The sequence below is a fragment of the Capra hircus genome, chromosome 11 (genome assembly GCF_001704415.2).
Source record: "Capra hircus breed San Clemente chromosome 11, ASM170441v1, whole genome shotgun sequence".
Lineage (NCBI taxonomy): Eukaryota > Metazoa > Chordata > Mammalia > Artiodactyla > Bovidae > Capra > Capra hircus.
Window position 1 is genome coordinate 73675390 of NC_030818.1, and position 18448 is coordinate 73693837.

At 57.0% G+C, this 18448-nt stretch overlaps 2 protein-coding genes across 7 annotated transcripts in view; one reads left to right on the top strand and one right to left on the bottom strand.

The window, feature by feature from the left end:
- LOC108637092 (basic proline-rich protein-like) lies at positions 4191 to 6622 on the bottom strand. Its single transcript, XM_018054723.1, has 4 exons — positions 6484 to 6622; positions 5510 to 6271; positions 5089 to 5330; positions 4191 to 4880 (listed from the first exon to the last, which is right to left on the bottom strand). The coding sequence occupies exons 1-4, from the start codon at positions 6620 to 6622 to the stop codon at positions 4191 to 4193; spliced, it is 1833 nt and encodes a 610-aa protein (XP_017910212.1).
- DNMT3A (DNA methyltransferase 3 alpha) overlaps positions 4446 to 18448 on the top strand; it is a 104354-nt gene continuing 90351 nt past the window's right edge. For 4 of the 6 annotated variants that reach the window (XR_001918835.1, XR_001918834.1, XR_001918836.1 and 1 more), the window contains exon 1: positions 5046 to 5151. The gene's annotated coding sequence lies outside the window, so the exon portion shown is untranslated. Of the gene's footprint in view, positions 4542 to 5045; positions 5152 to 18448 lie in introns of those variants that run through there. The other 2 variants (XM_018055548.1, XM_018055549.1) reach the window with 2 other exon arrangements.

Below are 18448 nucleotides of genomic sequence, written 5' to 3' on the forward strand. Positions count from 1 at the left end.
CTCAGTGGACAGAAGAGGGGAATGTGTGTATGTATATACACGAGATGTAAATACACACACATACATTTTACATCTATATTTATCTCTGGTTCTATCAATATACAGAAGTGAGGCTCAGAGTGGAGTGAGAGGCAGAGGCTAAGGTGTTTTCTGGAGGAAAAGGCTGAATCAGTACCTAGAAATAGGGGACGGAAGTTGATGACAGTTGCTGTGGGAAATCCAATAAGAAGGTAAAAAGAACTGAATAAAGGACTGTGTACTGGCACACGTAAAACCATATAGAATGAATTTGTGTCTTTATGATTTTCTTGGTGAATTAGGATAATGACCTCATTTATGGGTTACAAAGCATTTTTCCCCTTTGGTGTAATGTTCACAACCTCTGTGGTGGCCATGCACTGGAGTCCTCTCATCAGCTTTGGGATTTTAGGGGGCGAGTTACTAGTCAGTCCATGGAGATCCTAGGAAATGAGCTGACTGGCAGCCAGTTGAGGTTTTAAGGAAGTGATTCTGCAGTCATCAGACCTAGGGATTGCCCAGCCTCTGAAGGAATCCCCAGGAAGCCACGACCATGCCAACAGGGAGTTGGCCTTCCACAAAGGGGACTTCTTCCCTACAGGCCCTCAGGTTCAGCCTTTGAAGACAATGAGCCTCCAGACCAGGACTAAGCTCCCTTACAGAGAAGTGAGTCCTGGCTGCCCCGCTGGCAGGGTGGACCCCTGTGTGCTTTTTCTCTTCCCGTCTCTTCCAAAGTCAGTCTTCATTGAGAATAATCTATTTTGTCTCCACCATCATAGGCTTGGTGTTTTGAGGGTGGTTAAATTTATAACGTAGCCACTGTTACAGATAATGAGAAGCCACGTGTAGACCATTGAGAGGAATGCACCTTACCTGGATCCTCTTTATCCTCCTTTGGGAAGGAGAGTAAGTGGATTTTTAGTTGTAGATGGTGAGGTTCTTTATTTTAGTAGGAGCATTTAAAAATATCTTTTTATTGAGGTGAAATTCATATAATATTAAATTAACCTTTGGAAAATGTACAGTTCAGGGGCATTTAGTACATTTACAATGTTGTGCAACCACCACCTCTATCAAGCAGCAAGAGCACTTTTTAAAAAATATTTATTTGGCTGTGCTGTGTCTTAGTTGTGGTACGTGAGATCTTTAATCTTCACTGGGGCATGCGGAATCTTTGGTTGTGCCATTTGAACTCTTAGTTGCTACCTGTGGGATCTAATTCCCTGACCAGGGATTGAACACAAGCTCCCTGCATTGGGAGCACGGAATCTTAGCCACTGCCTACCAGGGAAGTCCTGGCAAGAACATTTTTGATGCTTGCATGGGGAAAAGTCGGTGTACATGGATGCTGGGCGGCCACTGGGTGAAGTGCAGTGTGTCTGCCCAGCACCCTTGCTTTGGAGAACAGCTCTGCCCCTTCTCCACGGGGTGCTGCTGGGTCTGTCTCCAAACCTCCTGCACCCACTTAAAGGGGTGGATACGTGATCCACACCACCCCCAGGTTGTAGGACATGTTCAGAGTGGGCTTTGACCAAAGTCAGAACAACTGAAATAACCCTCAGGACATCTCTGCTAAGGATGGCGCAGAGAGCGAGGGTGCAACTGAAATGCAGAACAGGACAACTGTGTCTCATATTTGAGGCTCAAGGGGTTTGGAGGGTGTTATTTTTTTATTAATTTATTTTTTATTGGGAGGGTGTTATTAAAGATATGGAGGAACTTCCCTGGTGGTCCAGCAGTTAAGACTCTGCACTTCCAGTGCAGGGAGCACAGGTTTGATCCCTGGTCAGGGAAGATTCTGTGTGTTGCGGCCAAAAATACATAAATAAATAAATAAAATAAAAGACATGGAACCTCCTGCCCTGGAAGCATTAGGGGGCTTCCTGAAGGAAAGGAAATTATGTTCTTCCACTGGGATTCTCTAAGTTGGGAAGAGTAAGGACATAAGACAGCTGCCCACCACCTTGGAGTTTGTTTAAAGCACAGAAAAGTGCCCAAAGTGGGAAGAAGTCAAGAGTGAAGGTGAGAGAATCAGCTCTGGAGCTGGCACTTGAGTCCCTGGATTTATCCGTTCCCTGGTCTTCCTGGCTGTCTAAACTGTTTAATCCTTTTGTTAGGCAGGATTCTGTCACTTGTTTGTTACTGCAGGTGACTGATACTGCCCCTCACCCCAGATGATCTAGGGTTGACCCAGATACTGGCTGGGCCACAGTGGAGCACACACAAGTGATGGGGCCGTAGGAGCCTGAAGGCTAAATCAATCTGAGCTGGACCCCGTGTGATGTATGGTGAGGAGGGCCCAGTAGGGTTGGCCAGCATTGATGTGTCTCTTCTTGGGACAGCCTGGAGGGCCTTCCTCATGCCAAAGACATCAGGGCCAGGCGCTGGAACCAACCCTGCAGCCACACGTTTGCTTCTTACTGGACATAAGCAAACCCCCGAACATGGTCACCTTGGGCCTTTTGACACCAGCAACACAGACATCCAAGGTCACACTTATCATGGGCTCCCAATGATTTCATCACAGACAATTCTATTGAATAGAAAGCTGCTTTTTTTTCTTTTTTGGCCAAGCTACATGGCTTGCAGGGTCTTAGTGCTCCGATCAGATACTGAACCCAGGCCACGGCAGTGAAAGTGCCGAGTCCTAACCACGGAACTGCCAAGGAATTCCCTACTGAAGAGAGACACAACTGCACACTTGACCCAAAGAGTTTCAGTTTATTAAGAATAACTGTAAGGTTTTAAGGTAACTATCATGATTTCAGAGTCAGATGGACCATGCTTTGAATCCTGGCTCTGCTGCTTCCCAACTGTGTGGCTTTGACTGAGCCTCAGTTTCTTCATCTGTAGAGTGAGGATGACACAAACTACCATAGAGTGTTGCTAAGAACCAGGAGAAAAGTGCCAACCTGGTGCCTGGCACACAGGAGACACTCAGTAAACTGTCATTGCTATTTGGGGTATCATAAGCCCTAGGGTTTCCCTGGTGGTTCAGATGGTAAAGAATTCGCCTGAGTGCAGGAGACCCAGGTTCATTCCCTGGGTCGGGGAGATTCCCTGGAGAAGGGAATGATTACGTACTCCAGTTTTTTTGCCTGGAGAATTCCATGGACAGAGGAGCCTGGTGTGCTACAGTCAATGGGGTTGCAAAGAGTCGGACACGAGTGAACAACTAACACTGTCACACTTTAAGGAACTAGAATAGATAGTGCAACTATCTTTCTAAAGATGGTCTTCCCCTTAGCCAAGCTTTAGCATGTTTATGGATGTCCACCTTGATGCCAAAAGCAAAGTGGCAAAGGGTCTGCAATGTCCATGTTCATTCAGCCAAAGCTTGTGCCAAGTATGGGGCTACAGAGGTGGCAGAGGTGGTCTCTGTCTTCAGAGACCACTTAAGATGGAAGAACATCTTAAGTCTCTGGAGCTGGCCAGGTAGAGACCACTGATAGCAGGACCTCTCACCAGTGGCATGGGGCGACCCCTTGAATGAAGGTGCCACTGAAAACTGTGTAGGTAGTAGTCTCTGACCTTGAGGCTAGGGGAGTTGGCAGACTGAAGGACCTGGAAGCATTAGAGGACTTCTGGAAGGGAATCTCTTGGATGAAAGGTCAGCTCTATGACCCAAAGAGTTAGGTAACTGTTGCTGTGACCCTTGAAGGGCTGAAGTTAGTGGGGGCGGAGGGAAAAGGAGGACTGGTTCCAGCGGGGAGGGTGATGGATGCCTGGGGAAGGGGGCACACTATGTCCTGGGCCAGGGAGCTCAGAGCACTGTAATAAAGATGAAGCGCTGGGTGGAATGGGAGTACACTGTGGGAGATGAGGGGGTACAGGCAGAAGAGGGGAGGGGAGTGAGGGGGCCAAGCCTAGTGGTGGTGGTTGGGAGAGTGAGTCGTGGTGCTGATGCAAGTACACAGAGATGCCCCAAGTCAGAAACCTGGAGCCCTGGGAACTCTATGGGAAATGAGACCAACCCTCCCGGCAATGGGGTGAGTAAGCACGAGGGTGGAGTGTAGGTGTGTGCACGGAATCTTAGAGCTGGAAGGGATCTTCAATGTCATTTAGTTCCACCTCCCAGCCAAGGAATCTTTGTCTTCCACTGACCAACTGAGAGCACTCAACTCTACTTGGACACCTCAAGGTACGGGGAGCTCACTCCCTTCAGGGGAGGCTCATCCAATAGAGGTACTCGAGCCTCCAAGACGGCCTGGATAGGCCCGGCGCCCCGACCTTGGCCCTGTTGAATGGACTGGCCTCCACTCGGCGGCGGCACCTGGCGGGGGTGGCGGGTGGCATGGGGGTTGCGACGCGGATGGGCCGGCGCTGCTGTCCCCAGCCCCAGTGCTGAGGCAGGCAGAGTGCAGTGGGCTCTGGTGGAGGTCGGGAGAACTGCAGGGCGAAGGCCGCCGGGGGCTCCGCGGGCTGCCGGGGGGGAGGCACTTGACACCGGCCGCGGGAGAGGAGGGGCCGCTGTCCCTGCGGCCAGTGCTGGATGCGGGGACCCAGCGCAGAGGCAGCGCCAGGTAGCGGAGCGCCCCGCGCAGGGTTGCGGTGGTGGTGGTGAGGGCTGCCGCAGGCCCCCGGCGGAGTGGCCAGGAGAGCGGCCGAGGCGGGGTGCCCGGGCCCTGCGCAGGGTCGGGGCGATGCGGGGTCCGGCTCTCCGACCCGCAGCGTGCGGGGACCCCCGAGCCGGGACATAGGGGCCGGGAAGTCGGGCCGAGGGCGCTAGGACCGGCCGCGCGCCTAGGCCGCTCCCGCCGCGGCGCCCCGGGGCCCCCAAGTCGGCGCTGCCTCGCGGGCCGGCTCCGCAGCGCCGGGGCCGGGGCCAGCGCGGCCGCGGGGGGCGAGCAGCGGGCGGAGGCCTGAGCCCGCGGGCGGCCGGAGGGAGGGAAGGAGGAAGGCGGAGAGAAGGGGTGGGAGGGGGGGGACCCGGCGGAGGAGGCGGAGAGAGGGAGCGCGACAGCGAGCGGAGGGAGGGAGCGAGCGAGCGAGGCAGGCAGGCGGGCCGGGAGGGAGGGAGGGAGGGCGCGCGGGCGGCGGCGGCGGCGGCGGCGAGAGCAGAGGACGAGCCGGGACGCGGCGCCGCGGCACTAGGGCGCGCAGCCGGGCCGGCCCGACCCCACCGGCCACACGGTAATGAGCGCCGCTGCTGGCGGCCCGGGAGGCCGGCCCGGAGGCGGGCGGGGAGGAGGGTAGCCGGGCGGGGGGCAAGGTGGCGGGCAGTGCCCGGCTCCGGACACGCTCCCGGATCCCCGCAACTCGGCGCCGGGCGCTCCCGGGGCCAAGGCTGCGGGCGGCGACGGCGGGCCGGGCTGGCCAGGGCGGCGCGGGGGATTGGAGGGTTTGTTTATGTCCCCGCGGGCTCGCCAGGCGCCCCCTCCCGTCCCGCCCGCTCCCGGCGCGGAGCCCCCTCCGCGCCCCCGCCCGGCTCCGGGCTCAAGTTCAAGTCTATACAATGCCGCCGGGGCCCCCCTCCGCCGCCGGCCTCAGCCTCGGTGCCCGGCTAGGCGCTGCCGCAGGGGCCCCGGCCTTGCCGCCCCCGCCTTCCGGGCCGTGCCTGCCCCCGCCCCGGGGCCCAGCCTGGGGCCTGCGGCCGGGGCGCTGGAGGGCGCGGACCCCGACCCGGAATAATCGGCTCCCGCCGCGGCCCGCAGGGAGCGGGGGAGGGGGGCGGGGGCCGGGCCCCGCGCAGGCTCCGCGGCGGCGGCAGAAAATGGCAGCCTGGCACGACCCGGCCCCCCGCCCCTCCCCCCCGGCTCCCGGCCCTCCTCGGCCCGGCGGGGCGGGGGGACCCGCGAGGCCCCCGGGGGGCGGGCCGAGGGGTGATCGGGGGGCCGGGCCGGGGAGCGCTGCGCAGCGATCTTCCTCCGGCCACCTGTGGCTGGGGGTGCGGGGTGCCAGCGGATCTGGGAGGGGCGGCGGGGGTGGGGAGAGTGCCAGTTGGGGGGCACACCTCTCCGCGGAGAGTCGAGCGGCGCGCGCGCGGGGCGGCGGGGCGTGGGGGGGGGCGGACGTCGTGCCTGGCTCCTCCCTGCCCCCGCCGCCGGCCGTGGGAGCCGGGGCGGCGGCGGCGGTGGCGGTGGCGGTGGCGGTGGCGGCGCCGCAGTGTGGGGGCGGGGCGGGGGCGGGCGAAGATCCCGGACCCGGGCCGCGGGGACCGGAAAACGCAGGGGGGTGGGAGCCTCGGGGCAGCGGCCCGGGGCGTTGCGGGCGGGGGCGCCCAGGGTCGCCCCCTGCAGCAGCACCCACCCGCCTGCACACACTCACACGCACGCGGACACACTCACGCACACGCACCCCCGCTGGGCCGGTGCAGACGTGTCCTTGAAAGCTTCGCATCTGCACGGTGAAGGACGAGGCCTCGCCGAAGCTGCGGCTCGGGGTCTTCGGCCCCTAAGTCTCAGTGCCCCGGGAGACCCCAAGCTTCGGAGCCGCCGCCGGCTTCGGGCCGTGTCCCGCCCTCACCCCAGCTCCCTTCCCCCAGGCCGCCCTGCCCTCCCTCCCCCTCGGCTCCGAAGGGGCTGGCCGGAGTCCAGGGCCCGCCCCCGGCCTCCCCCAGCCCCCCATCGCTGGGGCCCGCGGCCCTCGGGCTGCCAAACTGCATTTCGCTTTCCTGGAGCCTCCCTTCTTGGGGCACCCACTCCCTTCCCTCTCCCCCCACCCCCCAGCCCCTGTTATTTCCCCCTTTTCTCTCCATCCCTTCCGTCCTTCCTTCTCTCTCTACTGCAAAGCCTGTTGAGTAGGTGTTGGCGCCTTGGGTGGGGAGTGAGGGGCTCGCTGGTTCTCAGGGGCTCTCTTCCCCCCGGCTTGCGAAGGGGAGCCCCCTGTGGCTGCACCTTGACCCAAGATGGCGTCCTGCACCCAGCTGGGCAGCTCCGGCCCGCGTCAGGCAGGGAGGAAGGGCCCGGAGCCCCGAAGCTACACAACTCGCCCCCTCCCAAACCAGCAGGGATAGGAGGCTGCGGGAGAGGAGCCCGCCGCCCTGTGACCCAGCTTGCCCCTCGCTGCCGTGCCCAGAGACTGCCATCAGCATCCCTGGGGGACTGTTCCGTCTTCATGTTTCAGCCGGGGCTGCCAGCGGCTGAACCAGGCCTCCTGGGCTGGCGGGCTGTGAAGGGATCCTGGGATCAGGTGCTGCTCCGCTGTGCCTGCTCCCTCCCGGCAGATGTGACAGCTGCAGCCGAGGGAGCTTTTCTCCTTGGGCGATGCGGAGTGCTAGGACTGGCCTGTGGGATTTGAGGAGCCCAGCTGTCAGGCGGACCCTCGTTGGGCCGCCCCCTGTGCTGGCAGGGGCCGGTCTCTTGGTTGGTTTCCTGAGCTGCCTGGGTTAGGAGGCTTGGGTTTTTAGGAGTTCTTGCTAGGTTTCTGGGACAAGGTGGTCCCCCTTTGCCTCCAGGTCCCACTGAGGCCCTGGCTGGGCTGTTTGACGGGCGACTCTGTGAAAAGTGTGAGTCTTGTGTGCATGTGTGCACATGTGCCGCACGCAGGCAGGGGCCCAGGCAAACCTGTGCAGCGGGTCTGGCACCTGCCCGCCTCCCTTCCCCAGGCCCCACTCCTCTGGGCCCTGGCTTCCTTTCCCGCCTCTTGTCCAGGTCCTTGGGCCTGTCTTCAGCTCCTCATCAAATGCACAGTTCCTGGCCCAGATGGACCGAGGCTCTCCTTGTCCTCCTTCCCAGGCTCATGGACCCACAATAGGAAACCAGCCTTCAAAAGTGAATTCCTTCTCAAATTCAAGGAGTGTCAGTTTCACTGTGCAAGGGCTCCTCCCCCCTCCCCTCACCCAAGCACTGGAGAAGCAGAGGAGAGGACAACCAGGGCCATGGTCAGGGTGTCTGTGGACAAGATTCTTCTGTAGGTGGGGGCTGGGCTGCAGCTTGAAGGCCCATTCCAGCTTTTAAATTCTATGGCTCTGATTCCATTGGTGTAGTTTCAGACCCAGGAAGCGGGCTGGGGTGGTCTTATTTCCACCACACAGGGATAATCAGGAAGGACTTCTCAGGAGAGGAGGTCTGAGTGAGAGCGGGGCCTCCTGAGGGGTGGGCCTTTGAAGGGAGCTGGTGATGTGAAGGGTGGGGGGCCTTCAGGAAACAGGTTGGTCACATCTGACTCCACAAGGAGTGTAAAAGTTTAGCCTCTGGTTAAGCCCTCACATGTGTGTGTCCTTTTGTAGGTTTACATGGGCATTTGTGTGTGTGTGCACAATTTCTGAGATTTCCTCCCTGAGTCCAGTTTGCAGTGAGCGTCTGAGTTCGTTGTGGATCTTCTTCAGGCTGAAACTCCAAACCTTCTCATCCTTTCTTGGTTTCCCTGGGGACCAGCCCCCATCCCAGAGCCCACCCAGAGTCACCTCATTAGAACAAGAGATGCTCCTAGTTTCATGCCAGTGGTCCTCTGAAAAAGTCTGCAAGGAAGACAGGAGAAGCTATAAAATCCTGGCCTGGGATGACCTGGCTGGGAAGAAGCAGGGCCAGAGCTGCCCTCTGGGGAGCTTAGACTGCCTCCTGCTCCAGCTCTCCTGGTCTCCTACACTGCGTGTTGGTCTCGCCTCTTGGTTCATAGTCTCCACGGGACAGGACTCTTGCCCTGGCCACCTCTGGGTCCCCTTGGTCATTTTGTGGGGCTTCTAAGGTGTCTCTCGGATAGTGAGGAAACTTGCTGCACATCTGTGTTTACGTCCCCGTCCTCTCCCTAGCTGCACAATTGGTGGCCAGGCTCTCTTCATCTTGCTTCTGCTCCGCCTTCCCCAAACAGTCACTGCCTACTTAGGTTCCTTAGGCTGAAGCCCCCCTGAAAAACAGATTCTTTTTCAGCATGAGCCAGGACTCCATCAAGGCTCCTGTTTTTTTTGGGAGCCAGATAGAAAGGGGACTCTGAGAGCAGTGTTGCCAGCTCTCTAATGAGTGAGTTAAAAATAGACCACCCTCTCCCCATCCTCTGCCTGAAATGTTACCATTAGAATCCAAGCCCTAGAATTTAGGGTTGAAAGACAACCTGAAGCTCTGGGAGCACTTGGGCTGGGTTGGGGGCTGTTTGGGTGTGGACCCAGGCCCGGTTTCTTCCAGGGTTGGCAGCGCTACCCAGAGCCCAAGGCCAGAAGGGCCAAGTGCCTGCCCATCACATGCTCCCCTCCCTTAGCACTTCCTGCCACCTTCTGCTCTCTTGATCCTGGGGTCCCTGTCTTGGTGCCCGGGTCCCCTTGCCCGGTCCCATGCCCCACTTTCCAAGCCTTGCGCTTGGAAACAGGCAACAGTCAGGACCAAGGAATGGCCTGTAGGAATTGTTTCCACTTCCCTTTTGGTGTTTAGTGGAGAGTAGTGTGCTTGGAAGCCGGGAATCTCTGTGGGCCTGTGTGCTTTGCTGCTGCTGAGCAGGGCTTTAATAGTAAACCAAAGGTGCCAGATTCCTTTCCACTCAAATCTTAAAGGCTCGTTTTCAGGCATTTCTCTCTTTGACTCTTTTTCCTTAAAAAACAAACAACCTACCAGATCTAAGATCCATGCAGTGTCAGATTTGCGTGTGTGTCCCTTGGCTAAGTGTGTGGGCAAGACAGGGTGTGGTGCACGTGTGTCTCTGCATATTTCTGTGTACGCGGTGTGCAGCTGTGTGGGGACAGAGACTTGCTTCGACATGAGCCTGTCTGAGGCAGCCCAAGTGAGGGCCTTGGAGTCGGAGGGAGCTGCATTCAGCTTCTAGCTGTGGGATCTGGGACAAGCGCAATTTCTTCGACCCTCCGTTTCCTCACCTGTGACATGGAAGTGAGACCAGGCTCTATGCACAGGTTGTTGGAAGAATAAAACGAGATAATGCCCATCGCCCTCGGCAGAGTGCAGGCGCTCAGCATGAGTAGCGTTATCATCAGGTAGTTTGCGTGGCTTGGTGCTGCAGTAAGTGCTCTGGGAAGTCTTGTCCACCTTCCTGCCTCTGTGTGCAAACTCTTGGACAGATGGGCAAAGTGCTGATTCTGATTGAAATGTCTTCAGAGGAGGGAGGCTTCTCAGCGCCATTTAGCAATCCTTCCAGAGTTTAGCAGGTCACAGTCAACAGGCTGTCTTTGTGTCCACCTACAATCCCTCACGCCAGCTTCAGCTCTTTATTCGGGTTCTGTCCCAAGTGCAGCCTGTTTACTTCCAGGTACCAGAGACTTGCTGAGCATTTCCTGTGGGCCAGACCCTGTGCTGGGCTTTGAGAGGGTACATGGTGAGTTTAGGGTGTGCCCAGGTAATTAATGCCATAGACCAAGGTCGAGGGAGAGGGAGACACAAAATGCTCGAAGGACAGTGAGGTGACAACCAACTGGAGAGATCAGGGAAGACTTCTTGGAGGAGGTGGCACCTGTGATGAGCCTGAGAGCACAGAGATGGGGCATCCTGACCGAGGAGAGGAAGCCAGGCTGCATGGGATAAGGTGGCTGGAGTGTGGTAGAGACCTTGGGGCAGTGAGTGGGGCCTCCGTGTGCTGGAAGCTGGCCTGAGGCCCCATGCTGATTTGAGGGGAGTGGGCCCCCATGCCCTGTAGCTCCGGTGTGGCCTGTAGGAACTCACTTCGAACTTCCCTGCTTGTGGTGGCTCTGGCGGGTGGTGGGGGAGAAGAGCTGGTGGTGGGGGAGAAGAGAGGGAGGGAAAAGAAAGGGAGGGAGGGGAAGGGGCCAGCTGAGCTCGCTTGGTGTAGGATCTTGATGATTCCTTTATGTTCTGTAGACTGAAGCTTAAGAGCTCAGACTCAGGGAAACAGAGCAGGGTTTAAATTACAGGAACCCCGGGGTGTCGCAGCAATTAAGGGGAACACCAGCGGGGCTGTCTCTGTCAGTGATGGCAACGTGATGTGAATGGGTGGCAGGAGGGTCCCTGACCTGGCCTCCCAGAGGCATCCCCTGCCCCAGGCTGAGGCATTGCAGCACCCACATCATTCTTGTAAGGGGCCGAGAGCACAGGAAAGGGGAAGGGGGTACCGCAGACCCTGCCTGCCCTGCCCTCTTGCCTCCCTCCTCCACATGCAGCAGAACTGAGCCCCCCACCTGGAGGAGAGATGCCCCCAGGTGTGACTGGCAGCCACAGCAAGGACAGCCAGTGGACAAGGCCCGCCAGGCCACATCTCCCTTGCTGATCACACCGCAGCCCTGCTTGTCTGGAGGACGGAGACGGGAGGAGGTGTGGGCACCCGGGGCTTTCCTAGCCGAATCCCAGCAGGGAATGCAAATTTTTTTTTTTTTCCAACTGCAGCTCTTCATTGCCCATTCCCATCCTGCTCTGGTCCCCCCTGACCTCCAGGATTTCCCAGCCTTATTTACATCTATAAGCAGGTTCCTATTTTCTCTTTCCTGAGGTCATGGCCCTGCTCACTGTCATCCCTATTGATCTTCCCTCTCTGTGTCTGTTTCAAATGTCAAGGTCATCTTTAATTCTGAGCCAGTTGTTGGATGCCCCTTCTGGGTGCACAGAGGGGATGGAGGACCATCTCTCACAGCTCGTAACGGGACAGCTAGAACTTGGGTGTCCTGGCCGCTAATCAGGTGCTCTTCCTGCTGTGCTGCTAGGTAGATGGCTCCTGGGGTCAGTGCAGAAGGTGTTCTAGACCTAATAGATCAGCTCGATCCTGGTGTGCCTGGTGCTTCTTACTTCAGAAGGTGAAAAGATGCTCAGAAGGACGTTATGCGGTCAGATCTGCAGTTGACTGAGCTGGGAGCTGGATGTGGGCTCTGTCATGGTGAATGCCCAGGAACACCTGAGCTGGGAGGCTGGGAGCTTGCCTTCCCTCAGAGTTTCCCCAGAGGACTCAGGGAGGGGCAGGCGAGGGTGCTTGGACCCATGCCAGGCAACTGAGATCCTCCAGCAAAGCAGAACCTGTTGGCAAAGGGCTTCTTGACAGCACGTTCCTGTGTGATTTATTTTGTAGACTCTGAAAGGATACCTAAGTTAATGGATAAAAGGGAATCTAGTCAGATTCTCCCAAAGCCTTTGAAATGGGATACTCAGTGTGTCTATTCTGACATGTTGGATGTCCATGATATGGTGTGAGGTCACCCCCACAAGCAGCGTGCAGAGTCTGATCTCATTTTTGTCAAGTTCCTTTAAAATGTATACCAGTATGCACACATATGCTAGCGATGCTTAGAAAAAAATCGTTCTAGAAGGATCATCCAGCAAGCGTGTCAGCATTTTGGTTATACACTTTATATACTTTTGTAACCTTTGCGACAGCATAAAGGCACGTGCATTCCTTTCTTAATGACCACAGCAAAAATAAAACCACACTTTTGAAGCTTCTGGATAAGAACTTGAAAAAAATTTGAGTCACCCTTAGGCTGGAAGGGTGGGCCCTTTTATAATGGATGTGAAACTGGCTTGGAGAGTGACAGCAAAGGGTGGAGCCACTCAGGTACTTGTATTTTCTGGAAAGGTTGCAGGGAGATTTATTGCAGACCCTGAGGTCTCCAAGCGAAGGCATGGACTGGTTGGGGTTGGGTGAGAGCGGAAAAGAGGCAGCTGGCAGCACCCCAGCTCACGCCGGGGCTGCAGACCGAGTTCGCATTAGAGGGCAGGGACGGGAAGCTCTCAGATCTGACCAGGATGACAAACTGATCATCGAGGATCTTCAGTTTGGTTGCTCTTGTGACCCAAATGGTCCTGGTGTGGACCTCAGGCGACCCAGCCCTGGTGTAGCCTGGGGAGCCACACCAGGGCAGCCACATGCAGGGAGGACAAGATGGCGCTTCAGGAGGCCCCGCCAGGGGCGGAGGGGAGGCCTGGGAAACTCGTCTGGCATGTGGGCTCAAGCTGTGCCCGACTCTGATCCGGAGGCCCAGGAGCAGGTGGCAGTGACCCAGGTGACAGGGTGGAGAGGTGAGGAGGGGCGGATACAAATTCCTCTGCTGGTTGCTTGGCAACAGTGCCCACCTCCCCCTTCCACAATCGGGTCTCCCAGCCCCCGGCCATGGGTGCCAACTTGGAGCTTGCTTTGCCCCCTTTTTGAAGACTGCCCTTTTTGAAGACTGGAAAAAGGGTATGTGGACTTCTCCAGCCCCGCCCCACCCCGCCTCTGGAGTGAGGCTGGAAGATAAATAAAAGGACCATTAGCATCAGCATGGAAGCAAACCTGTCCCTCTGGGGACCCCCCCCTTGTCCCAGGTTGCCAGGAGACAGATGTGCAGGGCACGGAAGTGACCAGAGGGTGGGCAGACCTTGGTTTGCATCTCAGCCCTGCTACTCCTACGATAACTGAGAGACCTAAAGGTCTCTGAGCTGGGTGCTTCATCTGTGAATCAAGGATAAGAGGAGCATCTGCCTCTTACTGGTATTGAAATATTGTGTGATGACATCAGCACTGTGCCTGGCACATAGTAGGTACTCAGGTGGTGTGCATTCCTTTTCTCTTAGTTGGGTCATGACAGGGGTGCATCTCGGGACTGGGTGAGATGACCCCTTCAAAGGCTCCCTTGTCTTCCAAGACCCCGCACGTGTTGTCTGTCATCCTCATCACCTCTGAGGGGTTGCAGGGCCTTTGTCTCCTCCTCTGTAAAGCCTGGATTTGGCTGCTTGATCTCCAGCCCTGGGCATCTCATCTCTGGGCCTTTAATTTTGATGTACTTCGATCAGTTTCTTGAGTCTCCGTGCCCACCAGGAACCAAGCAGTTTCCTCAAGCCCTGGGCCCTCTCCCTTCCTGCCCTCTGCTCTCTTTGGGTCCAGAGCAGGCACTGGCCTCTGCTCTGGTTGCTGGGCTCGCTGGCAGGGCCAGCTCTGCCCCCTGGCCCACAGGCATGGGAGGGTCTAGACCTCAGCCAGGCTTGGCAGCTGGCGCACAGCACTGCTTCCTAATGGTTTTATTACCAGCAACAATGTGGTGCTTGTTGCCATCCTCTCCCAGGCCTGTGGTTCCCAGCCCAACTAGCGGTGGCCTGAGGGCCTGCCTGGTACTGGCAGCTCAGCTGGGAAGCCCAGTGGGGCAGGGCAGTCGCCTCTGCGTTTTCTTTGGTCAACACCTTCTGTGTAGCCTGGGCTCTGAGATGGCATGGTGAGAGACTGGGGCCACGACTCGACAGGCCTGGCAGCTCTAAAGTTTTCTCTCCGGAGGCTCCTTGTTTCAGATCCACAAATAACATTTATTTATTCATTCACTAAAGACCTACTATGTGTCAGGCACTGGCTACAAAAATATAAAGAGGACTGAGCCGGTCCTCAGGGTGTCTGCAGTGGAGGCGAGAGTCTGGCAAGGTGACCATTACATCATAGGTGGGTGGAGAGAGCTCTGCGGCATGTGCCCAGGGCATCCCATGAGCTCAGAGAAGGGACATCTCAGGCAAGTGGGGAGGGAAGATCCAAGAAGGGTTTCTTAAGGAGGTGAGGCTGGAGCTGAATCTTGAAGGGTGGGCAGCAGTTAGCCGAGTGGTCCAGGGCATGTTCTCCCTTGGTGCGGCAAGAGTGAAGGGTGATGGGAGCCATGGGACGTGAGGCTGGGGGGCTGAGCAGGGTTGGACAGAAGGCTGGGATGTTACCCATCAATAAGCATTGGGCTTGGAGTACCGTGCCCGTATTTGTGTATCAGAAAGATGGTCCAGGGGCATCAGGGAGGAGAAATTGGGCAGCTGAGGCTGGGGACAGATTGTCCAGGCAGAAGGCTGGTGCAGGAGTCCAGGGGAGCAGCAGCGCAGGCGTGGAGGAGGAGGAGGGGGAGGAGGGCTGTTCTGTGAGGCATTTAGGTGGGAGTGGCTGGGTGATGGAGAGGGTGAGGGAGCTGGCTCAGCCAGCCTGGTGGGCGGGGCTGGGGGTGCTGTCCATTGAGAGGATGCGGGTGGAGGGAGTCTAGGAGAGATCTAGGAGTGCTTCCCATGGGAGGCCGGTTGGAGTTGGGACTTGAGGGCGGTGCTTAAGATTTTTATGCTGCTGGAGCCTGGGCTGAGCCAGGAAGGTGAGAGAGGCCTGGATGGAGGGGGACCCAGGGAGGCACAGTGTCCGGCTGATGGATTAGAAAGGCAGGTGTGTTTTTCTCCATAACTGGTAGCCGTCCTTCTAGATTTTTGAGGATGGAAGTGACTTAACCAGGAGTTTGTACGACATGTACTGGGGATCCTGACGTTGGGGCCCTTGAGCAGGGGCTTCCGCTTCTCAGGAGCTCCCCCAAACGATGAGCCGCAAGGCCTAGACCCTGTTCTTCAACTCCCACTGCACGACCTGGAGGGAGTTGTCATCACCCCCTGGATTGCAAAGTTGACATCCACCCTCCATTCAGAGGCAGGTCTGCCAAGGTAGGAGGGAAGATGGTGTCTCTGCAGTGCTTGTGTTTGTTTGCAGTGTCGGTAAGCAAACAGAAAAGAAACAAAAACTGTTTCTCTAAAATAGATATATGAGTCTTCTGTGTATCCTAGGAAGAGCTGTTTCTAAAGAGTTTCTAGAAAACGGCATGAGCCAGGTCAGCATCCCTGAACCTGGGCAGAGGCGAGAGGCGGCATGGCGTTGCGCCAGGGCCACCAGGCTTGGCGCTGGACAGGCAGTGATTTCACCTCGGCCTTGCCGCCTCCTAACCGCATCCCCCTCAGGTAGATCACTTAAGTGCCCTTAGCCTCAGTTTTGCCGTCTGCAAAGTGGAAACCACCTTCCAGGCTTGTGTTGTTTGTTTCAAGAGCCCTGCTTCTTGCACTCAACCTGCGTGTTTTGTTTCATGTATCTTTTAAAAGAATGCTCCTACAGTTGGCCTCGCAGGTGAGTGAGGATCGCAGTTCAGCCGTGCCTGGCCCCTGTCTGGCGCTCAGTAGACACAGCCCCTCTTTCCCTGTCTCACAGGCTGAGCCTCCTCTTGCTGTTCACCTCCCCAGAGGCCCAGCCCCCAGTGGGTTTTGAGTTCCAGGTTCCTGGGAAGTTCCGCTTAATCGTGTCCCATTGACTCCCTTGTTCCACAAACCTGGGTCACCCCAGTGTATCTGAAGAGCATCTGTCGAGCTCAGTGGGAATTAGGGGAGGGGGCTCAGCTCCTTTTCTCTTCTTAGTGGATGGGAGGTGGAGGTCTGTGCAGAGTGCCTCCTGGCTGTGTGGAGAACAGAAGGCGAAGGTGGGAGAGGCTCTCACCTGCTTGGGTCCTGGGTGGACCATAGGTTGGGAACTTGCCCAGGACCTGGCTTCCTGTGCCTGGAAAAGGGCTGTAGGGCCTTGGTCCATCTCTCTGGGAGATGACTTCGGGGTGACCTTGGCCTGGACAGTGAGGCCAGCTTCCCAGGAAGCAGGCACACGTGGTGGCCATTGGGCACACGTGGTGGCCTGTAACATGCAGCCACGCCCACGGGGAGAGTTTTGAAGCATCTGTGCCTTGCAGAGGAGGCTCTGGCGGGGGTGGGGGAAGGTGGGTTCTCAGTGGGGGCTCCTGTGGTGGTGACGTTGGCAAGAAGGCCAATCAGGCTGTCTCTGGCTGGGGATGGGGTGGGTGGGGACCACTGTCAATTCGAGGGTAGAAACCAGTGTTTCTCTGGCTAGTACAGACCTGCTCTTGCTTCCCCATCACAGGGGGAGCGGGCCTTGTATGGACCGAGGGTGTGGTGGTGTCATCACATGAAACGTACAGCATAATTAATCCAGCATACCCTTAATAGTATGCATAATTGTGCTGCCTGGTAATTAGGTGTAAATGGTAAGCAGTTCACATAAATGTTTTTGTAATTGGTATTAATTTTGCAGAGGCAAACTAAGTTTATGTGGTTTCCCTCTTCTTGCTCTGTTAGTTTTCTAGCACAGGCAATTCCTAGCTCTTGGAGGAATTCTATTGCAAATGTTTGTTTATAGGGCCATGTTTTGTATTTTCTCTCAGAACAATGTTATGAATGGTTATGAGGTTCCCAAGCTGGTTTCCAAATGCCTCTTTGGCCCGCACTTTAGGTGAAATGTGTGATGCATGTGTGGGGAGGCCTCGCTGGGAATCCTCCTGCTCCAGGTTCCTGGAGCCTCTGTGTGTGTGTGTGTGTGTGTGTGTGTGTGTGTGTGTGTGTGTGTCTGTTGTGCGCGTGCGCTCACGAGCGCACATACCGTGTCTTTCTGCATGTGTCTGTGTGTGAGTCTGTGTCTCAGTGTGTGCCTGTGACACCTCAGGTGACGGTGGCAGGTTAAGGGTGCTGGTAAAGATGTTATTTATTCTGGTTGCAAAGGCCTTTGCACTTGGGGATTAGGGGAAGCCTCGCAGCATTAGCCGGGAGAGAGGACTCTGGGTCAGGCCACAGCAGCTGTGCAGGAGCCATTCTTGGGCATGGTGTGAAGTAGGAGTCTAGGTTTCCTAAGGACACTTCACTGGCCTTACTCCCTAATTAATAACATTTTTTAAAATGAATATTTATTAAGTGCCTACCTTGCTCCAGGTATCATGTTGAACATTTGATTCAGATTCTCTCATATCTTAAAACAGACTCAGGAGTCAGGGACTCTTATTCACCCCACCCTACAGGTTGGTAAAGTGAGGCCCGTGTCTGCCATGGCAGAAGTTTGAGGTGGGTTCTGGCTGAGCCCTCTTAGGGCTGAGCTGCACCAGGGGTGGCTGTGTCGCCCGGAATCGTCCTCCCCCCGGCTCCCCACCCCCGCCCCTCTACAAGTGGTTGGTTTGGGTTGGGGCAGAGGGTAGGAGAAAGGAAACAAGGGAGCAGTGGGTGGTTCTGACAGCCGCAGACTCTTTCCCGCCTGCCCTGGGTGGGAAGGGGCCGTGCCCCAGCAGCGGCTCCTAGACAGTGAAGGCCCTCTGGGGGACCTCCTGGTTTGGGCCTGGGATGAGTGTGACAAAGTGTGGGCGGGCAAGCATCCATCACATGGGTGGTGTGGGGAGAGAATGGTCACAGGCAAGCGGGGGACCAGCCTCTAAGGGCCTGAGTACAGGGAGGCCAGCTCCCCCTACTTCCCATGGTTTGCAGACACACTGACCCAGGTGCCTCCCAACCCCGTATTCCCTGGACATCTGGAGGCTGGTGGGGCCCGTAAACCCTGCAGCAGGTGTACGCCCTGGCCTAGGGCAGGTGGAGCAGGGGTCTTCTCGGCACAGTGCCTTGGGGAGCTCTGCCAAGCGACCCCTAGAGTGGGGGTTGCGGGGGGTCGCTCTAGGTACCGCAGCACTGTGTGGGATGTTGCAGCTGCCTTGGCATCAAGGGTCGCCTGGACCAGGGAGGATGGGAGGGGTGGGTGGCAGAAGCGCAGGGTGCAGGGAAGGACTCTGACCTCATGTGTTTAGGAAAACACGCACATCCGTCCACATGTGAGTCGCTAAATGACCACATGACAACCTGATTAAAGACCCCTGGGTGGATGGTCAAGGAGAGGCGATAGGGGATGGGGGTGCTGAGGGATGGAGGAAAGGGGGCCTGAGGGGGCTCTCTGGGAGGAGCCCGCCCCACCACCCCCCTTGGAGGAGAGAACAATGTGAGTGTTAACACAAGTGTGTGGGAACAGGGGATGTGAGCCTGGGGCCTGGAAT